Source organism: Chenopodium album, chromosome 22 (assembly GCF_948465745.1).
Source record: "Chenopodium album chromosome 22, dcCheAlbu1.1, whole genome shotgun sequence".
NCBI lineage: Eukaryota > Viridiplantae > Streptophyta > Magnoliopsida > Caryophyllales > Amaranthaceae > Chenopodium > Chenopodium album.
In genome coordinates this window covers 31731620-31754114 of record NC_137855.1, presented here as the reverse complement: position 1 = coordinate 31754114, position 22495 = coordinate 31731620, and the positions used below count along the sequence as shown (strand labels likewise).

General features: G+C 35.2%; 2 protein-coding genes across 2 annotated transcripts; one reads left to right on the top strand and one right to left on the bottom strand.

Annotated features, from left to right (window-relative positions):
- Positions 1-2708: 2708 nt before the first annotated feature.
- On the bottom strand, positions 2709-7430 carry LOC145605593 (uncharacterized). The gene is made up of 2 exons (XM_081661665.1): positions 7247-7430; positions 2709-3369 (listed from the first exon to the last, which is right to left on the bottom strand). The coding sequence occupies exon 2, from the start codon at positions 3358-3360 to the stop codon at positions 2908-2910; it is 453 nt and encodes a 150-aa protein (XP_081517791.1). The 5' UTR covers positions 3361-3369; positions 7247-7430; the 3' UTR covers positions 2709-2907.
- Positions 7431-10018: 2588 nt separating this feature from the next.
- On the top strand, positions 10019-15024 carry LOC145604190 (subtilisin-like protease SBT5.4). Its single transcript, XM_081660131.1, has 10 exons — positions 10019-10067; positions 11884-11995; positions 12105-12591; positions 12730-12824; positions 12943-13028; positions 13120-13174; positions 13275-13380; positions 13483-13684; positions 13778-14243; positions 14901-15024. The coding sequence occupies exons 1-10, from the start codon at positions 10019-10021 to the stop codon at positions 15022-15024; spliced, it is 1782 nt and encodes a 593-aa protein (XP_081516257.1).
- The last annotated feature ends 7471 nt before the right edge of the window (positions 15025-22495 follow it).

Sequence of the window (22495 nt, the reverse complement as noted above, 5' to 3'; positions counted from 1 at the left end):
GTACGTATGTTCCACTCGCCGTCCATGACCCAAGACCCGTCGGAAAATTTAATGATTTTTGAAAATAGAAATTTTAGGTGGTCGTGGGGACCGATTTGGTTGCAAGGTCGTGGGGACCGATTTTGGGAAGCTCGGGACAACAGTGTCGTGAAGTAAGGGTACCGTTTCATGTATGGTGTCCAAATGGGGAACAAGGTCATTTTTATAACCCATATTGCATAAAGGGCATAGTGGTAATTTCAAAAAAAAAAGGAGCGTTACCCGGTAAAATGGGAGCGACGAATAGCAGTTGAGATAAAAATGGGGAAATGGCCACGCGTCAGCCCACTGAGAACATCTGAAATGGCAAAGCGAAAAGACCGAACCACCCCTGTCAATCTGGTCGGTCAAGGAAGGGTGCTAAGGGCAAGGGAGGGCAGAATCGTCAATCTCCTGTTCATAAGGAACAGTAAATTTGCTGCAGTAAGGGTGGTTGGGGCTTTTATAATGGTTATAGATATATAGTCGTACATAGTGTATATGCGAGCACATTCGCATGGTCCATATGCTACCATTGAGGATTTTAATCGAGTCACGGATTATCATAATTTCCTTGCATCCTTAGGAAGGTACGTATATAACAAAACTTAAAGGTCATTTTTTTTTCAATAGTACTACATATTACGAGTATTATTACTATTACCACGTACTATGGTTTTGTGGTTTAATGTAGCGTTGAGGAAGCAAAAGATTCGATAATTTACTCATGTACAAGGGTTATTAATGGATTTTCGGCCAACGTTGAAGAGCATCATGCTGCGGAAATAGCAAGTAATATTTTTTTTTTTTTTGTGTTTTTTTTTTTGGTGGTTAGAACTTGACTAGGATTTAGAAATTTTCACAACCAATTTTTTAAGATGTGCAATTTGATTTTAATAAAGAAAATCAAAACGTATATTTTTGTTTCAAAGTTTGGTGATTTGAGATGGGAGATATCTTATTTTGATTAGAAATTTAGTTAATTAGGACATGTTCACATTTACTTAGCTGAGTTGAGCTCAACTAATTGGAGCTGAACTGAATGTGAGAGAAGAAAATTAGAAACTGAACTGATTGGAGCTGAACTGAACTAAAATTAAACTTAAGTCAACCGACCCTTAGTCCATTTAAACATGTCATCAATTGTTATTTTTAAAATAATACAATAATAACTTCTCTGAAAAAGACATGGAATTTATTGATGTTATGTATGCTCTAAGATTTTTTTAACAATATCTTATAAGTGGCTGGAATATTTTATGCTCTAGGATTTATTGTTAAATTGTTATCTTTTTATATGTAGGCTCTAGGATTTTTTAACAATATGAGTGAAGTATCTTTTTATATGCATAAAAGGTTTTCCGGAGTAGTCTATTTTTTACTCGTGCGAATTTTTAAACAATTTGAGTACTATAATTTATTTTTATCAATTTTCTTGTACAAAGTTTTTAAATTCTTTTTGGTATACATAAACCCACTTTATGCATGTGTAAATTAATCATGAGTCTTATTTTCATTTTGTTAGTTATATTATTATATCTTGATTTTTTTTTTCCTATCAATGATCATGTTTGTTGTCTAGTTGATTTGAATACTTTTTTGTCTAGTTGATTTGAATACTTAGCTACTCGTGGTATTTGAGAAATTTTATGGAACTAATTAACATTGGTGGATAAAATTTATGACTCAATCTTTTGTTTGTTAATAATCTATATTTTGAATTATTATATTGTCATTTATTATATTTCTATTTATTTATTTATTTATAACCTCTATTATTAAAAATTGAATTTGCATGGTTGAAATTTTTTATGAACCACATTATTAATTCTTATAAATTTCTAACATAGGTTGATGACATGAAAAACTATAAAATTAAGTAGCAGAGAGCGCCATGTAGTACAAGAACATTTTTATGAAAACTTTTGCTCTATAGTATGCATTTTAAATTTTACACAATAATTTTTTTTTTAGTATCAAATTTGATGTTTTTGTTATTAGGCTCGATAATAAAATTATAGTACCTTTTCAAAGAAAAAGAAAATATTTTTTGCAATTTTAAAATTTCTAATTTACTTGATAAACACTACAAGAAAAAGGGTAATTAGCGACAGCCAATGTAGTCGCAAAAATGGATTTGCGACTGATTTGCGACTACTTTGGTTCGTTGCTAAAGACCTCGTCGCAAATCCTTTTTTGCGACTAATTTTTGGACAGTCGCAAATTTAGCGACGGATTTGCAACTACCATTTGGCGACTAACTTTCAAATTTTAGCAACTAAATTATTATCCGTCGTAAACTATTTGCGACGGATTAGCAACTACTTAGACCAATGTTTTAGGACTACTTTTGCGACGGATTAGCGACTACAAGACCAAACTTTTGCGACTACGAGACTAAACTTTTGCGACTACGGAGACTAGTTTAATTGCGATGGATTTGCGACTACTGAGACTAATGTTTTTTGCGACGGATTAGCAACTACTTACGAAACAAATTTTTGCGGCTACAAAACTAATTATTTGTGACAAATTAGCGACTACTGAGACTAATGATTTTGCAACTAACGAATCAGTCTCTAAACCAAATTTGCAGTCGCTAAATATTTGCGACTGGTGATCAATATTTGAGACCATAATTTAGCGACAACCAATATCAATCACAAAAAAATGGTACCCACGCATAAATTCAAATAACCAAAATGTTAATTTTATTCAAATATCCAAAACATAATCAATTTTGTATCAATGTATTAAAAAACAATATTTAACTCATATGACTAATTGTTCCAAAAGTCACCTCCCATATAAAAAAAGTTGCTTCAAATAAGAACTAATGACAATGTAAAAGACCAGTTGTTCATAAAATTACCACCAATAAAATAAAAATCACTTAGTTGTATCACGAGAGCGGGTGACTGCAGGCGTAGGAGGCTTATAAGGACGGTAAACTTGTTTTACAAATGATGCCATTTCCTGCAATGTTTTTTGCATAGCTAATTTTTCCTTCTTCCATGTAGCTTTTTCGATCTCATGATTTTCGACGAATTCCTTAGCACATTTTAAGCTCTCTGCCGCTATTTTTTGGCTTTCTTCCACCTTGTTATGGTTTTCTTCCACCATCTTCTTTAGTTCTTCAACTTGAGAACTTAATTGAGAAATCATGGAAGGAGTGGAAGATGATGCAGTAGATTGAGAAGTAGGATCGCTCTTGTAATACATTTGTGAAGCACTCCCTAAACCGTAGACTTTTCCTTTCTTTTGCCCACCTACAACCTCCAAGTAGACTTTGTCGGGGTTTATCTCAATTCCTTTGTTCTTATATTCCTCAAGTTTTTCCATATATTCTCCCTGCATTAAGATATGTATTAGTAACTATGATCTCAAATGTTAAAACTTAAATAAACTAAATACATTTAAAAAAAAAACAACTATAATAAAAATACAAGCAATGACTCGGGACATCGTCTGGGATAAAAACTTGTTTGGACTTCTAAAACACAATTTAATTTAATTGTTATCTTATAGTCTTTCATTTTGGACATCAGATCAGTACATAGCAGTAAAAACTTGCCTTTAGATACCATCTGATTTATTTAGATACCATCAGATTTTGGTTACAAAGTGAAAAGTTAGGTGATGGTCTAAGCAAATGGTATTGATGGCAGTGAGGGTCCAAGCTGTTATTAGTAAAAATTTCGGCAGAGTCTCCTTTGTAAATTGAAGAATTCCCTCCTATAGGGTATGGCTTCAAAATAAACCTGTTTCAATTCACATTATGCCATACCACATTAATCATATGATTAATGCCGGCAAATCATTCTCATCCTCCAACTCAATCACACAAACAAATAAACAATCCATTATATCTCCAAACATTAACTACCATATATCTTTTTGTAATCTTAGAAAAATATAGAAGTATAATCATTCCATGACTTTTTGAGACTTATCACCCATCAATTCAACTTCATCATTGCCCACACAAACAGAATGAGTGCTCTCATAGACTTCAGCAGCAGTTGGTAAAATTCCATCCTTTTTCTTTGCCTTGTATTAGAAGAAGTTGTTAGCACTTAAATAAAACAACAAAAAATAGGGGGACATAGACTACAGAGCAATTGTAATAAAGACCAGTTATAGTCATCTATATTAGTGGCTAAAAAGTTTCTACTTGCTTCAATCTTATATTAAAAATCATAAGTTTGCTGCTAAAATCATACACTTACCATTTTTTTAACCACTTGAGGAGTAGATATGTGGCCAGGGTCAAACTTTTTGGCCAGATAACCGATTATCTCTTGCTTGGTTAGAACATTTCACAAAATCAGGATGCTTACGCTTATTTATGAATTCAGCTCGAACAGTGTCTGTCATGAAACTAGCTTGCTTATGGAGAACCATTTTGAAAACTTGGTTCAATGTACCCCTAAGTCGGTCCCCAGCTTTTTTGTCAAATTCTCTCCTAGCCTTAGCATCGAACTCGGCTCTCCAAGTATATGTACGCTGCACATAATTAACAAGTAAAGTAAATTATTTTAACTCAAAATAGCATATTATACATTAATAATTTTATTTCTGATTTATTTAACATAAAGCAGCCCAACTTCAGATTGTTCATTTGGTGGGACAACATATATATAGAGAAACCAAAAAAAGAAACTTAATAGGAACAAAAAAAAAAAAACTCAATTAACATACTGTTATTCTAGCCCCTAACTTGCTGCCCCACACAACTCAATTAACTAACACCTTATTACAAGAGCGTAATAAGGAATAACTTGCTGCCCCACAACTCAAATTAGGAGCAAACTCAATTAACATACTGTTATTCTAGCCCCTAAGTTGCTGCCCCTAAGTTGCTCTGATTTTATTATGTTTTTGAGCCTAATTTGCATTGTGGTTATCCTCATCTAATGGTATCCTCATCTAATGGCCAAGGTTGATGTCACATAGATGTTGGGAAATAAAACCGAATTTGACAATGACAATAATACAGTGAATACACCTTATTCAACCTAGATAAGAATATGAGGGTAGTGGGTAATGTGAGGATATCAAAATCAACATACGTAGTATGTAATTAACACTATTAAAAGTTTCTTAGTCAAGTTAACAGTGAATGACCAAGAAACTTGCATGCTTAATTACAAGTTCTTCACCCCTGACTCCCTGAGTCCTTACCCAAGTAGTTTGCACAACTCACACCAGCTATATGTTCACTAAGAAACCAATCAATCAATCAATCAAAGCCTTAATCCCAAAAGTGGGGTCGGCTAACATGAACCAAATTTGATTATTCCGTGTAGTCATCAACATAAATCTTTCTCCTCCATCCCTTACGATCCAAAACTTCATCCTCACGTAAATCCATGCACTTCATATCCTTCCTCACTCCTTCCAACCAAGTCATCTTTGGTCTCCCTCTTCCTCGTTTAATCCCTCCATGGTCCCACTCTTCCACTCTTCGCACCGGTGCACCCTCGGGTCTCCGTCTTACATGTCCAAACCAACGCAGACGATTTTCCCTTAATTTATCTACAATGCCCGCCACACCTACTTTCTTGCGAATAACCTCATTTCTGATTCTATCTCTTAAAGTGTTTCCACACATCCACCTTAACATGCGCATTTCCGTAACCTCCATCTTTTTAATATGCTCTTTCTTAGAAGCCCAACATTCTGTACCATAGAGCAACACTGGTCTTATGGCAGTCCTGTAGAATTTTCCCTTCAACTTTAAGGGAATGCTGCGGTCGCATAGCACTCCCGTGGCCGCTCTCCATTTAAGCCACCCTGACTTAATCCTGTGGGTCACGTCTTGATCAATGTTCACTAAGAAACCTGAAGTTGAAATGCATAACTCCAGCACCAATTCGCTTTAATGATTTGTTAATATATTTAACTTCATAATAACTCCAAACACATTTCCAATCCAAAAGCAACTCCAATTCTCCAAATAAGTGATCCATGATTACACATTATATAGAGGTGAAGTGAATTCAATTCAGACCAAGCAGATACTCAGAAAACAGAATGAGTGAATGCATTTATGCATTCGATGCCGGGTCAAGGTAAATTTTTATATCCAACAAACACTTGATGAATTTAAATTCATCACCTAAAATAAAACCAAATTGAACCACCCCTTGCGTCCTTACCTAGTCATCCCCTGAAAGGAATAAAAACTCAAGAACAAGGCTTGAAGCTTGACAATCCAGTACAATCTATCTTATATTCTTAGTAATCAGCACATCAATCTACATAACACCACGAAACCAGCTGATAATATTCAACCCAGAATACATACTAGCAGTTGATAGCAAATTCAGCAACACACATTCCTCATTTATCTCGACAATCCACGTCTTTTTCCTAAGGCAAATAGGGGTACTCTAAGACACAAAAACCATGCTTTACCTTCACATTATCACCCCCAACACAACACCACGAAACGGGTTGCATTTCGGATTCCACCCATCAATCATAGTTGAAAGCACTCTAGTAAAACTAATTTCTTACCTTTCCAATAAACAACAGAAATCAATAATCCCAATTTACAACACAACATAGTTATATCAAATTCAAATTCCTAAAACCCTAACAAACTAAATCAAAAGGGCATTACCAGAAATCATCAAAAATCACTAAAATTAGAAATAAATTGAAAAGAATAGCAAACTAACCATGAAAAAATGAAGAAGAAGATGGCACAAGTAGTGGACCCACCAACAAGACCTTTCCCAAAACAGAGACACTTAGTAACACCATTAAAAATCAAATGACTAATCAACAGCAAAAAAATCGCAGCAACTCCGTACAACGTCGAAGCATCAGACCGTACTTAAATTAGGAGCAAACTCAATTAACATACTGTTATTCTAGCAACCACCCACAACCGTTGCCATGACAACCAACCAGCAGCAAATTAGGCTCAAAAACATGATAAAATCAGAGCAAACAAGAATTCAATCATAACTAGCGAGCCTCAATACCCTCTAATGAACAGGAATTCAGAGCAAAACGAGAATTCAATTAACAACAAATCATTCGGGATTTTTGCATACTCAATCAATTTTGATTGATTTTTAATTAATTGACTTCAATTAGACCATGGAAACCAAATTAAAATCAATAATTGGACCCAAAAAAGAAAAATCAATGATAACCCTAAAATTCATAGTCGACAAATTACAATAAGCGAAGGGTGGAAGGCATTTACACTTACCTGGAAAGAGACGTGATGGCGCAGCGGAGCTAAGGAAGGTGAAGAACGACGGTGAGGGGCTGAGGGTCGATTCTCTTTGAAAAACCCTTCTACGTGTATAAACCCGTACCCTTTCGACTTCCCGGAGATCTTATCGGTAACCGCCTTACAATCCTCGATATCGCCGTACTGCGAAAACGCACTCCTCAACTAACAACACACACAAGGTGAAGAACGACGGTGAGGGCTGAGGGTTGATTCTCTTTGAAAAACTCTTCTGCGTGTATCTTGAGACTTGAGTGATTAATTCTTTTTTTTTCTTTTTTTTGTTTTGTTTTAAATGATTAAGGATTTTTTTTTAGGAAGAGTATGATAGTTCTTGTTTTTGACGGTGAATAAGAGTATAAGACTGATTGAACATTCTTATTTTTTTGGCGGCAATAACCTTTTTTTCCGTTTTTTTTAGGAATAAGGGGTTTTTTTTATTTTTATTTTTATTATACTAAGGGTTTTTTTTTAATTTCTTTAATAAATATTTAAAATAATAGTAGCGACTACCATGTTAGTTGCAAATTATTACAAGAGCGTCGCAGATTAGCGACCGCATAGCAACTATTATAAATTCGGTTGCAAATTTTGTGACTACTCGTCTTTTTTCGTCGCAAAAATATTTTTTGCAACTGATTATTATAGTAGTCGCAAAAATCAGTCGCTAATTAACGACCGCATAGCAACTACTGCAAATTCGGTTGCAAAATTTGCGACTACTCGTCTTTTTCAGTCGCTAAAATTATTTTTGCAACTAATTATTATGGTAGTCGCAAAATTCCGTTGCTAATTCACCTTTTTCTTGTAGTGAAATAAGGGTCTCAATTTGCAACTTTGTCCATAGGCCACTGTAAGGAGGGTGTTCCCATCGTTGGGGATCCTTCTCCTTAGATGCCCATGGCCCTTTAAAGCCTAGGACTTTACACTTGTTAGGGTGTATTAGGATTTGAATACCTGACTGTTTGGGAGACCTTGAATTAGAGATGATTCTATCATACACGCTTTTTTTATAAGAAACAAGTAGGAGTCGCCAATGAGTTTTAGGAAAACTCATAAACCTCATTCATGTCTTTCTCCCAAGTAGAGTTCAAGGGATATTTAGCATGAATCATAAGTTTACCCATGCCCAAATTGGTTTAGAAACCAGAAATGAGTTCGGGAGCGAGGGTACTAAGATAACGTTTCCTTTGGAGGGGAATCGCGATCCTAGCCCTACTGCGGCCTCTACTAGCTCTTCCTTTGCACAATTTCATCACCAAACAATATATGCAACGTGATACCTAAAACTAAGTTAGTTGATTTTATTTACACGCATTAATTCACGTAGGAATTACATCGTAAGGTCGTTATTCTTATTTAATCAAATTCGTGAAAAGAATAAGAAATAAACAATATTCGCCTTGGCTTAAGTGATCAAACAACAATTAATTAATTCAATTCTAATCTTTATTTAACGAAAGAGTACTATGTGAATTAATTAGTTAAAAGTTTGTTTAAAATGATCAAACAACACTAAATAATCAATTAAAGTTATTTAAACAAGAAAAAGAAAAGTGATTTATCTAAGTGCTCAGGAAACCAACCGTTCTTCTATGTATGCTTATATCTCCGTCTTAGATGTTTATGGACCTTCTTTCTTCTTTGTACCTCCAAGGGCTTCAATGGATGGATTAGGGTTGAAAAGTAGTTGGGAAGAAAGAGGGAAAAGTAGTATGATAGTAAGAGAATTTGAGATATTAGGGATTTCAGAAATTTAGGGTTTTTAATTCTGATTTTCTGTGTCTTTAGAGCTATGCAAAGACCCCTTTTTATATGCGTAGGAATCTAGGTTTAGGGTTTGCCTTATACGAAAACGCGTTTTTAAAACTTCCATAACTTTTGATTGCAAAGTCGGATTTAGGCGTGTGAGATATCATTGGAAAGCTCTAGATGTCTACTTTCCTATTCCGTTAGAATTAGGTTAAAATCTGTTATGGATTAAAAGTTATGGCCGTTGGAGTGCAAGGGTGTCGGTTTTTAGTGTTTTGATCATAACATCTTCGTTTTGGCTTGGAATTGGGCTTATACTTTACCGTTGGAAAGCTATTTGAAAGAGCTATCCATCTGTATAGTCCTTGTATGGGAATTTTATGGTTGGTTTATCTGTTTGTCTCGGTTTTCAACAATGTAGGTTCTATTGGATCCAATCATTGTATTTGACGCATTTGGGTCCGTTATTAATCAAGTTTAAACATGTATGAACATGTTTTAGGCCTACTTAGTAATCGGACAAGGCTCTAAGATAACTTGATCTCAAATATGGGTTTTAAATTACTTCATAATGCTTTTCGTAGTCCATAAACACTTCAACTTTGATCTAGCATGAATAACGGGTTTTTGTAACATCATCGCACTTCCTTTAGGGACTTGAGGCCAAATGTAGGTGTCTACAGCCACCAAAATACTAGGAACGGCCATGTTGGCCACACATCAGCTATTATGGGGTTACTTCGTTAGCATTATAGGGATTACATGAGTTACTCGGTTAATTTAAATTTTTACTAGCGGCCAGATAGTGTGACTAGCCACACACAAGATGCGTTGATAAATATATAATTCTTTTCAAGATATATTAATAATTAATTAAAATATAATGAGTTCAAAATTACCTCCAAAAACTTGAAATACACTAGAAGATACGTTTTTGTTATTTATATACCTTATGCATCACTTTATATATAATACAAATGTCTTATTTGGTAAATTATGTGTAAATCAGAACATCAAGATGTGATATCAGTGTTCCGCAACAAAGGTTTGAAAAAGCATACAACATATTCTTGGGATTACATGATGTTGGAAAAAAAAAGATATACCAGATTTGTCATGGACTGAGGCTAGATTTGGTGAAGATGTTATCATTGCCAATCTTGATTAAGGTATTTCTCTGTATCTATCTATCTATGTTAGTTTAGATGAACTACTACGAGAAGGGAGGTGAATAGTAGTAGGTTCCAATCGCGGAACTTATGCGGAAATTAAAAACAAAACGTAAAGGAGCTTAAAGCACACATCAAGTTTTACCAGGAAACCATCCAGTGCCTAGCAGGAAGTAAAACCTCGGCCCTATTGGGACTTATAAACAAATTCCACTATAATAGGCAACTCTCCTAATACAACCTATGACCTTTGCTTTGCAAGTTCCTCCACGGACACTTGTCAATTGATAAGAACCTATCCTATCAGACCTAAGACACATTTAGGCACCTTTTTCGACCCAAGACACACTTAGGTTCCTTTCTCGACCTAAGACACACTCAGGTTCCTTTTTCTCACTGTACAACCCAAGACACACTTGGGGTGACTAACTACCACTTGAATTTTAGAGAATTCAAACTCATACACTCAAACGTGAATTTGTAGAGAATTCACAATCTCACCCCAAAACCAATTACAACACAAAGACACACTCTAACACATAAATAGAAAGCTACACATGAAACCCGAAATCAAAATGATGAAGCTTAAACCTTTGGCAAACTTACTCTTAAGCACTAAGTGGTTTTCACGCTTAAAACTCTCATTTTGTTTTGTTGAATTACTTCTATATTTATAGAGGTTCCTCGGCTCACAAAGTAGGGTTTTTGCAAATAAGATAAGTTAAACAGAAATCTAACCTTATCTCTTTAAAACCGAAACCAAAACAGATTTAATTTCACTTTATTTGAAAATCAAATTTTATCAAATTCGTTTTAGTTGAAAGATAGAATTTTATGAAAAGATAAAACCGAGTTAAAACAGATTTTAAAGGATAAAATCAAATAAATACTTTTTCATTAAACTGATAATTATCTTTTACGAATTGATTAGCTTGCCAAGCTTTATCTGATTTCTAATAAGTTCCATGCATAATAACCATTAATATGTTTACATCAACTTACAAAACAAACTTATCTTTTATACAACTATAAGTTATGAAGTCCATCTTTTTCGGTTGATATCTCGATCTTTGCACTGATCCTTGGTTGTTGAGGCTTGCCCCAGCATTACACCGGAACCAGGTCATTACAACCCGTTTTGAAGTTCTTATTAAGAAACTTCGGGAAGTTCCATTTCTGGAACTCTTCTTCTGTCTTTACTTGTCCTCATGGATCTTCTAAAGTTCCTTTGTCTCAGTTCCTACTTCAGCTCCCAACGCTTACTGAACCTGCAAACATCACAACACTAGAAAATCCTTATTAGATGGAAGTTTGCTCAATTCTTAACATCATCATTAAAACCTCATAAGGGTCAATAATCTATACATATATATGTATATATGTATATGTATATGTATATGTATATGTATATGTATATGTATATATGTATATGTATATGTATATGTATATATATATGTATATATATATATACATATATATATATATACACACACACAAATACACACACACACTAGTATATATTTTAATCTTTTGTGTACGAGTTTTGTTAGACTTTATTCATCTAGGGGATCTTTAAATACGTGTACCTTACTCCGACACTGGTTGCTCTTTAGCTAGTATTATAGAAGTGTTATTAAAAACATATTTAGTAGCACTTCCTATTGTATTAATGGTGATCATGCTATTATAAAGGTGTTTGGCCTGAATCTGAGAGCTTCAACGACAAAGGGTATGGATCTATACCGTCCAAATGGAAGGGTACTTGCGAAAATAGCAACATGACTGGTGGTGTGCATTGCAACAGGTTCAAATTCAAAGCCATACTATTGCTTCATGACTAATTTGATAAATAAATCTTCAAATTATTTTCTATTTCATATTCTTAAAATTATAAACTATTTTATTTTTTGTAGGAAATTGATTGGAGCAAGGTATTTTAACAAAGGATATAAAGCCGAAGGAGAAAATGTGACAGAATCCATGGAATCAGCTCGCGATTTTGATGGTCATGGAACACACACCCTCTCAACAGCAGGAGGAAACTTTGTCAAAAGAGCAACCATAAATGGCAATGAACTTGGTACTGCAAAAGGTGGATCACCTCGAGCACAAGTTGCTGCGTACAAAGTTTGTTGGACAACAGTTAGTACCGGTGGAGAGTGCTTTTCTGATATCATGGCAGCTCTTGATATGGCCATTTACGACGGTGCTGATTTGTTGTCCCTATCAATTGGAGCTGGTGGATTTTCAGACGGTCGTTATGATTATTCTGGAGATGCAATTTCAATTGGAGCTTTTCATGCAGTTCAAAAAGGTATTGTTGTGTATCCTGCTGGAAATTCAGGACCTTATGGAGGTACTGTTACCAATACTTCTCCCTGGATTATTACTGTCACGCTAGTACTATAGACCGAGAGTTTCAGAGCATTGTTAAGCTCAATAATGGACTCCAACTTAAGGTTGTATTCTTCACTCCAACTGTTTTAACATAAAAATTTATTTTCTTAGACATTTGTTAAGAAATTTAGTTTATGATAGGGTTTGAGCATGTCAAAAGGTTCGAACGAATATAAGTTATATCCACTTATATCTGCAGCAGACGCGAAACTTCCATATGCTTCTGCCACTGATGCGTAAGAACTATTGATTTTTATGTATATGCTTGTAAGATTCAACAATCAATTACTCATAGATAACTTGTACTGCATGTCTGATTCGTGTGTTATGCAAGCAGTATAAATTGTATGGCAGGAACACTGGATTTGAAAAGGGCAAAAGGCAAGATATTGGTATGTATGATAGGATGAGACAATACAAGAGTGGACAAGGAGAGGCAAGTAAGACTTGTTGAAGGAGTTGGCATGATTCTTTGCAACGAGCAATCCGATGGCAATGAAGTTTTGGCTGATCCTGATTTCCTTACTGCAGTACATATCAATTATAAAGATGGATTAGCTCTATTTGAATACATTAATTCCACAAAGTACTTATGATTTCTCTCCATTTATGATTTCTCTCCATTTATTATTGAAGTTTTGTTTTACAAGTTATTTTGCTAATATGTTGTTGGATTGTATTGGCAGTGAACCCATGGCTTACATTACTTCCCCAACTATAAAGTATGGTGATAAACCTGCTCCTCGTGTTGCTATATTCTCCTCCAGAGGCCCATGTATGGACATTTTGAAGGTTTGTCCTAAGCTTTATTAGTGATCGTTGAGTGAAGTTTAAATATAATCTGTCTCTTTGTGGGTATTGTAATACGCTAAAGTCTACTGAATTGCTTGATAGCCTGATATCACGGCACTAGGAGAGAATGTGGTCGCGGCATTTACAGGGGCATGGACTATAGATTCAACAGAAAAACCCAGTACTAGTAGAGCTTTCATGATTCAATCTGGTACATCTATGTCACGTCCCCATATTGCTGGTATCGTGGGTCTTTTCAAGGCACGCTACCCTACATGGAGTGCTGCTGCTATTATGACTACTGGTAATTAATTATGTTTTTGCTACAAACCTCCTTAATATTTTCAACAGTTTTCAATTAGTTTGTGATGCATATATTTTTTCTTATTCTTAATAGCTAGAACTAGAGACAACACGGGTAGCTCGATAAAGGAGGAGTTAGATCTCACAAAGGCCAACCCATTCAGCTACGGAGCAGGACATGTTAGACCAAACCGTGCTATGGACCCTGGATTAGTCTATGACATAACCACAGATGATTATTTGGACTACTTATGTGCTGTTCTCTTCAACAAAACCGAGCTTGGAATCTTTTCCAATGGTTCACACACATGTCCAGACGCGTCAAAGGCCTTGGCTAGCGTTAGGAACTTAAACTACCCTTCATTTATGATCAACAATCTAAATGATACAATCACTGTCAGTAGGACTCTGAAGAACGTTGGTTCACCGAGAGTTTACGTGGCTCGTGTTCGCCACCCAGTAGGAGTTCCTGTCACAGTGGAGCCTAATGTGTTGAAGTTTGAGAAATATGGAAAAGAAAAGAAGTTTAATATCAGTTTCACCAAAGTGAAACCTGGAAGGTATGAGCAGCACAGGTTTGGTGAGTTACTATGGTCAGAAGGGTTACACTTTGTTAGAAGCCCTATTGCAATTATTACTCTTTATTATTATGATGATTAGTCAGACAAATTTATCATTATACAAAAGCTGAATAATAATTGATAGATATTATGTTTATGATAATATTTGTCACAGATTAGGATTATATTGTATACATTATGTTATACCTCGTATCCTAATTAAAATAGGATTACGACTCTTGTAAACCTTTATATATATTGATCAATGGTACACACTCCAATTTGAGGATTCTCGAAATCCAACAATAATGAATTGCTACTTCTTGTAGCTGTTTTTTATTTCCTTGTAAATAACAGCACGTATAATTTCCTTCTTGTTCTTTGTAATAGAAACTCTAATAATGACATTAGCTACTTAACCTTGTACACTAGCAAGTTAGAATTTAAAAAAATAAATACCTTTATACCAACAATTGTTCATATTACTCTGGCTTTACATCATTAGGAAGCAACCTTGATGTTGAGGGTGAATTTTTCACTAATCTCCTTGCTTTGCATAGAAATCGAAGTATCTGTCCATGCTCCATCTATGGACATGCTCTACAATTGGCTAGACATCGAGCTCCCTAAAACATGAGCTTGACTGTCTTGTGACAGTCTTTCGAAAGCCTTAAACCTTAATTCATCATTCGTTCCTGTAAGTTTGACAATTGGTGCTTGGATAGGGATTTGGCCTTCAATCATACTTGTAATTGATGACATTGAAGGTATAAGACTATGAGATGGATTGGTACATAGAAGAGCTATGTTAAGCAATCTCAATGCTTCAGCGAGCTTTGGAGTAACTCGAGCCTAGAGTTGGATCCCCAAGTTCCAACAGGTTTCCTTGTTCTTGTAATACCTAGGCCATCAAAATCCCAAATAGACAAGTCTTAATTAAGAAAATGCTATATAGATGATAGACAAAATACAGGAAGATTCTCAACATAGCAAATAATTAGGCATGGTCTTTGATTCCTAAAATTGATAATCCTACTAAACCTAGTCAATATAGGCCTATTAGTCTTTATACTACTATGTACTGTAAAAGGCAATTTTGAAAATTTTAGTTGCTCGTCTTAAGCCCTATCTTAAGAAAATTATTGGTCAAACTGATAAAAGATATATTGAATGTGAATGTCTTGGTCTTCTCATTAAGCGTATAGGAGTATTTATATACAATCCTAAGTGGAATACTAAATGAATGGAAGTTACAGAATGCACAAAAAGCAACTCAAAGGCCTAACTTAAAGTAGTACACAAGCAGCTCAAAGGCTTAACTTAAATTGGGATACCATTTAGTTTCCGTAACTTCCTATACTCCCCCTCAAGTCGGAGCGTGAGGATCGTGAATGCCCAACTTGGACAGTAAAAAATGAAACTGATCAGCCCCTAGTGAATTAGTAAAGATATCGGCCAATTGAAGAGACGTATGAACATGGACTGTGGCAAAGACACGAGCAAGTAGAAGTTCCCTGACAAAATGACAGTCTATTTCAATGTGTTTTGTACGTTCGTGAAAAACAAGGTTGGCAGCTATGTGAAGAGCAGCTTGATTATCACAAAATAAACGAACAGGTTTACGATGAGACACGCCTAGACAAGCAAGGAAGTTGCGCAACCACTTGATCTCAGCACATGTAAAAGCCATAGACCAATACTCCGCCTCAGCAGAAGAGCGGGAAACTATAGCTTGCTTCTTGGTTTTCCAAGAAATAGGAGAAGACCCAAGCATAATAAAATATCCAGAAACAGAACGACGAGAAATAGGACAACTCGCCTAATCCGAATCACAATAAGCATAAAGTTGTAAATCACTGTGCACGAAGTAAGACACCTTGACCAGGATGAGTTTTAAGATATTTTAAAACACGAATAGCAGCATCATAATGTTCTTGTCAAGGTGCTTGCATAAATTGTGACAATATATGAAAAGGATAAGAAATATCTGGCCGAGTGATACTGAGGTATATTAGACGTCCAATGATACGTCTATATTGAGCAGGGTCCGAATACAATGCACCTTTGGCATGCAAGGGCCAATTTGTGGTTTTGCAGTAATGAGATCGTCCACAGGTTTGCAAGATGTCAGACCCATCTCCTCAAGAATATCAAGGGCGTATTTACGTTGACATAAGAACAAGCCTTCTGGCGACCGAGCACACTCAATGCCCAAGAAGTACTTAAGGGGACCCACATCCTTTAATTTGAAGCAATCATGTAAATATCGCTTAAAGGATGTGCAAAAAACAAGGTTATTTCCAGCCACAAGAATATCATCAACGTACACTAGCACAGACAAAATATCATCCCCCTTCGAAGAGTAAATAATGTATTATCGGCATGAGATTGTTGAAATCCATACTTGCGCAAAGCGGATGTCAATTTTGCAAACCAATTCCGAGGGGACTGACGGAGTCCATATAATGACTTACGAAGACGACATACTTTTTGAGAAGAAGATGGGGAGAAACCTGGAGGGAGCTTCATATACACTTCTTCGTGTAAATCACCATGTAAGAAGGTGTTGTTGACATCAAGTTGATAAATTTCCCAATTTTTGGCGACTGCAACTGCAAGAAAGGTGCGGATACTAACCATCTTGGCTACTGGAGCAAAAGTATCGCAAAAATCATCGCCTGGTCGTTGGTGATTTCCGAGGACAACAAGACGTGCCTTATCTCTCTCAATTTCCCCTTTGTCTGTAAATTTGGTCTTATAGACCCACTTGCATCCAATAGCTCTCTTACCGGGAGGTAAATCAGTGATGTCCCATGTATGAGTGCTTTCAAGTGCATCTATCTCAGTTTGCATGGCATTTCTCCATCTAGACTCACGGACAGCCTCTTTATATGTTCTGGGGTCAACATTAGCAGATATAGCAGCCAAATATTTTTTATGTGTGTTAGAGAAATTACTATTCTGAACATAATTGGCAATAGGAAAACGAATACCTGAGGAAGCCGAAGAGGAATGAAGAGTTGCTGATGTAGAAATGGGGTGTGTAGATTGGGCAGAGTGACATATATAATTTGACATCCAAGATGGCGGACGACGAACACGAGGTGGTAAATCGACCACTGGACTTTCGTCAACTGAATCAGGTTCTCTGGAATCAATAGGAGAGCTATGCAAGTTGGATGCATCAAGAGATGAGCTACTGACTGCTGATTTTGAATGCTCACTTGGTGCACTATGTTGTAAATAGGAGGTGGTTGGGTTGCATTTGTGGGCTCATGGTGTCGTGTGTGTTGAGTATTAGTAACAAAAAATGTTTAGGATCGCTAACCTTGGAAATCTGATACCATGATAAAAGATATATTGAATGTGAATGTCTTGGTCTTCTCATTAAGTTTATAGGAGTATTTATATACAATCCTAAGTGGAATACTAAATGAATGGAAGTTAAAGAATGCACAAAAAGCAACTCAAAGGCCTAACTTAAAGTAGTATACAAGCAGCTGAAAGGCTTAACTTAAATTAGGAAACCATTTAGTTTCCGTAACTTCCAATACAAACCCAAAATGCTTTTGCCCCTGACCATGCTATTAAAGATAATATTTTGCTGGTTCATGAGATTTTGAATCTCTTTACTAAGTCTAAAAATAAGCAAGGATGACTAGCTCTTAAATTAGATATGGAGAAAACTTATGACCGTATCAAGTGGGATTTCGTATGGACCACTCTTGCTTCCTTCGTCTTAGTCATTCTTGGATTTATTGGATTAAGGGCATGTTCTCAGTGACTGAACTCAGCTCGACTGAACTGAACTGAGCTGAGCTGAACTGAATTGAAATGAAATGAATATTTTATAAGAGAAGGAAATTAGGAGCTGAACTGAACTGAGCTGAATTGAACTGAATTGAGCTAAATTGAATTGAACTGAACTGAAGTGAACTGAAGTGAACTAAATTGAATTTCAGCGTATGAGAACAGGCCCTAAGTCATGTGTTACCATAGTCTCTTACTCCCCTACGATCAATCATACTACTACTACACTTAACTTCGGCTTCCCCTCCAGCGAAATTATCTTGCACCGCCACTATCACCAAAGGACGCGCCGCATGAGCCACAATATTAGGACAACTTTCGACGCAAGGTACTACAATGGCAGGTCACACATTTAATTTGATGGAACGTCCTACACACATAGCGCCCGTGTCTATCCCCGCCGAACCTGGCTCTAATATCACATGTTGGGCCGAGTCACCCACCTTGACGGACCGCATGCACACTCTAGTCTACATTAGTATTATATTCCGTTTTGGGGCTAGTCCACACGAATTTGTTTTTAAACCCCTTCCCAAAACGCCTCACAGTAATGGAATGTGCTCTTACTTATAAGGAGTTTTTCACTTCATTAATCTTTCCATGTGGAACTTGAGATGAACACTCCAACATGTTTTGCCCAAGTGTGAGCCTATGAACAACCCACATGTGAGCATTCTCTTGTTCCACACTAAAAGAATAAAGGGGAGTGTAGTGGTAATGGAATCTCACAATTTAAAGAATTCAAGAGTTATCACCAATATCAATAACTATATACCAACAGACACACCAAAAATGACACATGTCATTTCCCAGTGGCGGATTTAGGCCATTTGAGTGGGGTCCCATGACCCCACTTGAATTTAAAAAAAAAAAGAAATTTTCTTAATAAATTAATTTTTTTTCAATAAAATTAGTTATTTTTATATCAAATGACCCCATTAAAATTAACTAAATATATTTTGACCCCGTTAAATATTTTTTCTGGATCCGCCACTGTCATTTCCTAGTGTGTCTTTCAATTATTTTTAATTTTTTATTTTATTTTATTTTATTAAAAAAAAAAACTATTTAGGAAACAAATTATATACAGAAATAATAGTCAAAAAAGACCCATAATATATATATATTGATACCATAAAATTAAGTAAAATAAAAAAAATTCAAATTTTTAACATAATTTGTGACATACATAACAATGTCGTGTTCTCCTTCTTTTTTTTTTTTTTTTGTAAACAATATGTTATGTCTCTATACCTTTATTACAACAACGATTTTTTGTAATGATTTTTGCATGTATTTAATTATGAGCTTGCCAAGAAAGATACGAGTATAAAAAATATTTTAAATCGGTTGATTATTGAGGAAAAAAAATACTAGGTAAGAGAGATGAATAATAGTATGTAAAAATGAAATCTATTTACAGTTTTTTTTTTCAAAAAATTTTTTTTTTACAAGTTGATTACGTATTGTTAAGATATTTAAAATGATATACATTTGTTGGTGAATAAATATAAATATATACACATGCGTATTTTAATATATCTACTTTGCTAATAATACTCTTTCATAACAAATTCATTTTACCGAGTTATATTTTTTTTGACACCCATTTTACCAAGTAATAACTTGACATATTTTATTTTAATAATTAAACATAGCGTTAATTAAAAAATAATTATTGAAAATTACCGTGTATAGCACGAGGCCTAACCTAGTATAATACTAAGAGGCTACTCCCCTCATTGTCATATGGTTTTGAGGTGGAATCTCCTTGGTCTTGTAAACTGGTGGACTTACACTCTCCCATGACGGGTGGGGCCCAGACCCGTATTTAACACCAAGCATTAGATTAGGCGATAAAGATTTTACAATTAATTAGAATTACAACGGTGTAGATCTAAGTCATCTAACTAGGGGTGTCGATCGGGATTGCGGTTCGGTTTTGGGTTCGGTTTATTAGTTTTCAGTTTGTAACGGGTCGGTTTTTAACGGGTTGGAATTACTATCGGGTCAGTTTGGTTGGTTTTAAATAATTTCGTGTCGGTTTGGTTTGGTTTGTTTTTATTACAGTTTCTTTTCGGGTCGGATTCTAATCGGGTAGGGTTATAATTGGTTCGGGTCATTATCGGTTCGGGTGAAATTCAGTCGGTTTAAAAACAGGGTTTGTTAGTTTAAAGCGGGTTTTGGGTTAACACATTGGGTCATAATCGGGTCGGGTTGTAATTGGTTCAGGTCATAATCGGTTCGAGTTGAACTCAGTCGGTTTGACAACTGGTTTTGCCAATTTTAAACGGGTTTCGTTAACTTATATCTTCTAGTATATTCTCAACATTTTTTTAATTAGTTATTCTAGTAGATCATATGGAGTATTAAATAGATGTTTAGTTTTATGTCCCTTTTTTGTATAATGATTTTCAGGATCAAATAATAATAACAAACTAGAGTTAGCTTTTGACTTACGGACTATAAACGGCTTGATTATAACCGTTTATAGGTTATAAACGGTTCGGTCATAACTTATTATGGGTTATAAACGATTCAATCCTAACCAATTACAGGTTGTAAACGATTTGGATTTATCGGGTTTTTGTCAGGTTGATTTCGGTTTACAATGAGTTGGGTTGCTATCGGGTTCAGAAGTACTCGGTTTGGGTTGTTCTCGGTTTCGGGTTGTATCAGTTCGGCTTGATAACGGGTACGGTTCATTAAGGGTTCTCAAACGTTCGGATCGGTACAGTTTCAGGTTTTAAAAAATCAAGTTGGGTTGGTTTACGGCTTCATAATAACAGGTTTTTAGCGGTTCTGTTCTTTTTCGGAACAGTTCGAAACAGTTCGGTTTTTGACAGCTCTAGATCTAACATATTATGTAGTCGATGGTAATAAATAATAATCGACCGACTATAATGGAAGCTTCCTTCATTTATATAATCATATTGTTGTAGCCCGCCGCCTACTTTAATTATTCTTAAACTGCTTTCATTCGGTGCATATTATATGCAAGATCAGTACATGGATCAATTCTTTTCGAATTGGTTAATCTCTATTAATTTTGTTTTTCAGACTCTCCATGAATTTTCTTTTTAAGTCTTTTTTTATTAAAAAGTTATCTAGCTATTTCCACTAATTTTCTCTTTCAAAGTTTTTCTACCTTAGTTTTCTAAAAGTTTGCACTTTATAGTCACAAACCGCGGTGGTACCATAATTATTGAAGGGCAGCAAAACAATCATTGTTTATGAAAGATTATCACATTGCTCACTAATAATTGAAACGTCATAAGAATGGAGAAAGGGTGTTTGAAGAAATGTTAATTAAACTAATATAGTTCTCGTGAATCATCGTGATGTATGGTTATATTTAATAAACTCATTGTGATGAGGTCTGTTTGTTTATAATGTAAATTAAGAAAGTTTTCTACCACATAAATTTACTATCTACGTGGTTAATAATTTCTATTGTAGCATATTACTTGTAAAATATACCAAAGAAACTCACAATGAATACTTTTAAACATTCAAATATTAAGTTTATAGGATAAAAAAACAAAGGTAAAAGGATAAAAAAAATAAAAAAAAGTAAACAATTAAAAAAAAAATTTTGATGTCATCATAGCAAATTGGCGGAATTAAATTCATGGGAGAGTGTGTGAACAATTTGGGGAAGGGATGATGTTAACTTGTTTTGTCTTAATATTAGTCAATAGAATAGATGTGATATTTTCACTTGCAAATTTGTTACCTCCTCCGTATATTGTTACTTGCTTCACATTTTTCTTTTGTGCTTGTATTTAATTACTTTTTCCATTTATTCTTTTAGAAACTTTTAACAACATTTTACTATTTACCAAAAAAAAACACAATAATCGTATTTTAATATTTTTCATATTTTATTTCCTCTCCACTATACTCACTTTTGTTTTTGTCCTTCTTATTTTAGTTTTTCAACTAACTTAAGTTCTATTATAAAATAGGAAATTTTACAAAAAAAAACCACCTTTTATAAGCATTTTTTTGCAAGAAACCACCTTATAAATTTTTTTTTGCAAAGACACACCTTAATCAAATTTTTTTTGTAAAACCATACCTTTACGCCGGAAAATAGAGTCAAACACTATTTTCCGGCGTTGACTACGCCATTTGCACCCACAAAACTAACAGTGGAGGGGAGAAGGGTGGCTAGGGCTATAGAGGAGGGTTTAGGGTGGTCAACGTCGTTAAAGGAGTGTGTTTAGGGTGGTCAACGCCGTAAAAGGGGGTGTGTTTATGGTGGTCAACGCCATGAAAGGGTGGTTTTGTGGGAGGGGCTTAGGAGGGAGGTGGTTTCGTGGGTGGGGCTGGAGAGAGAGGTGGTTTCGTGGGTAGATTGGGGTAGTCAACGCCGGAAAATGGGGTCAAACCTCATTTTCCGACATAAAGGTATTGATTTGCAAAAAAAATTTTGATTA

Bases quoted from the DNA above. Each gene is read 5' to 3' on its own strand.
- LOC145605593 (XM_081661665.1), bottom strand. From the start codon at position 3,360: ATGGAAAAACTTGAGGAATATAAGAACAAAGGAATTGAGATAAACCCC.
- LOC145604190 (XM_081660131.1), top strand. From the start codon at position 10,019: ATGTGTAAATCAGAACATCAAGATGTGATATCAGTGTTCCGCAACAAA. The intron at 12,592-12,729 runs GTACTATAGACC...AGTTTATGATAG, and splicing joins GGATTATTACTGTCACGCTA to GGTTTGAGCATGTCAAAAGG. The intron at 13,175-13,274 runs GTACTTATGATT...TTGTATTGGCAG, and splicing joins GAATACATTAATTCCACAAA to TGAACCCATGGCTTACATTA.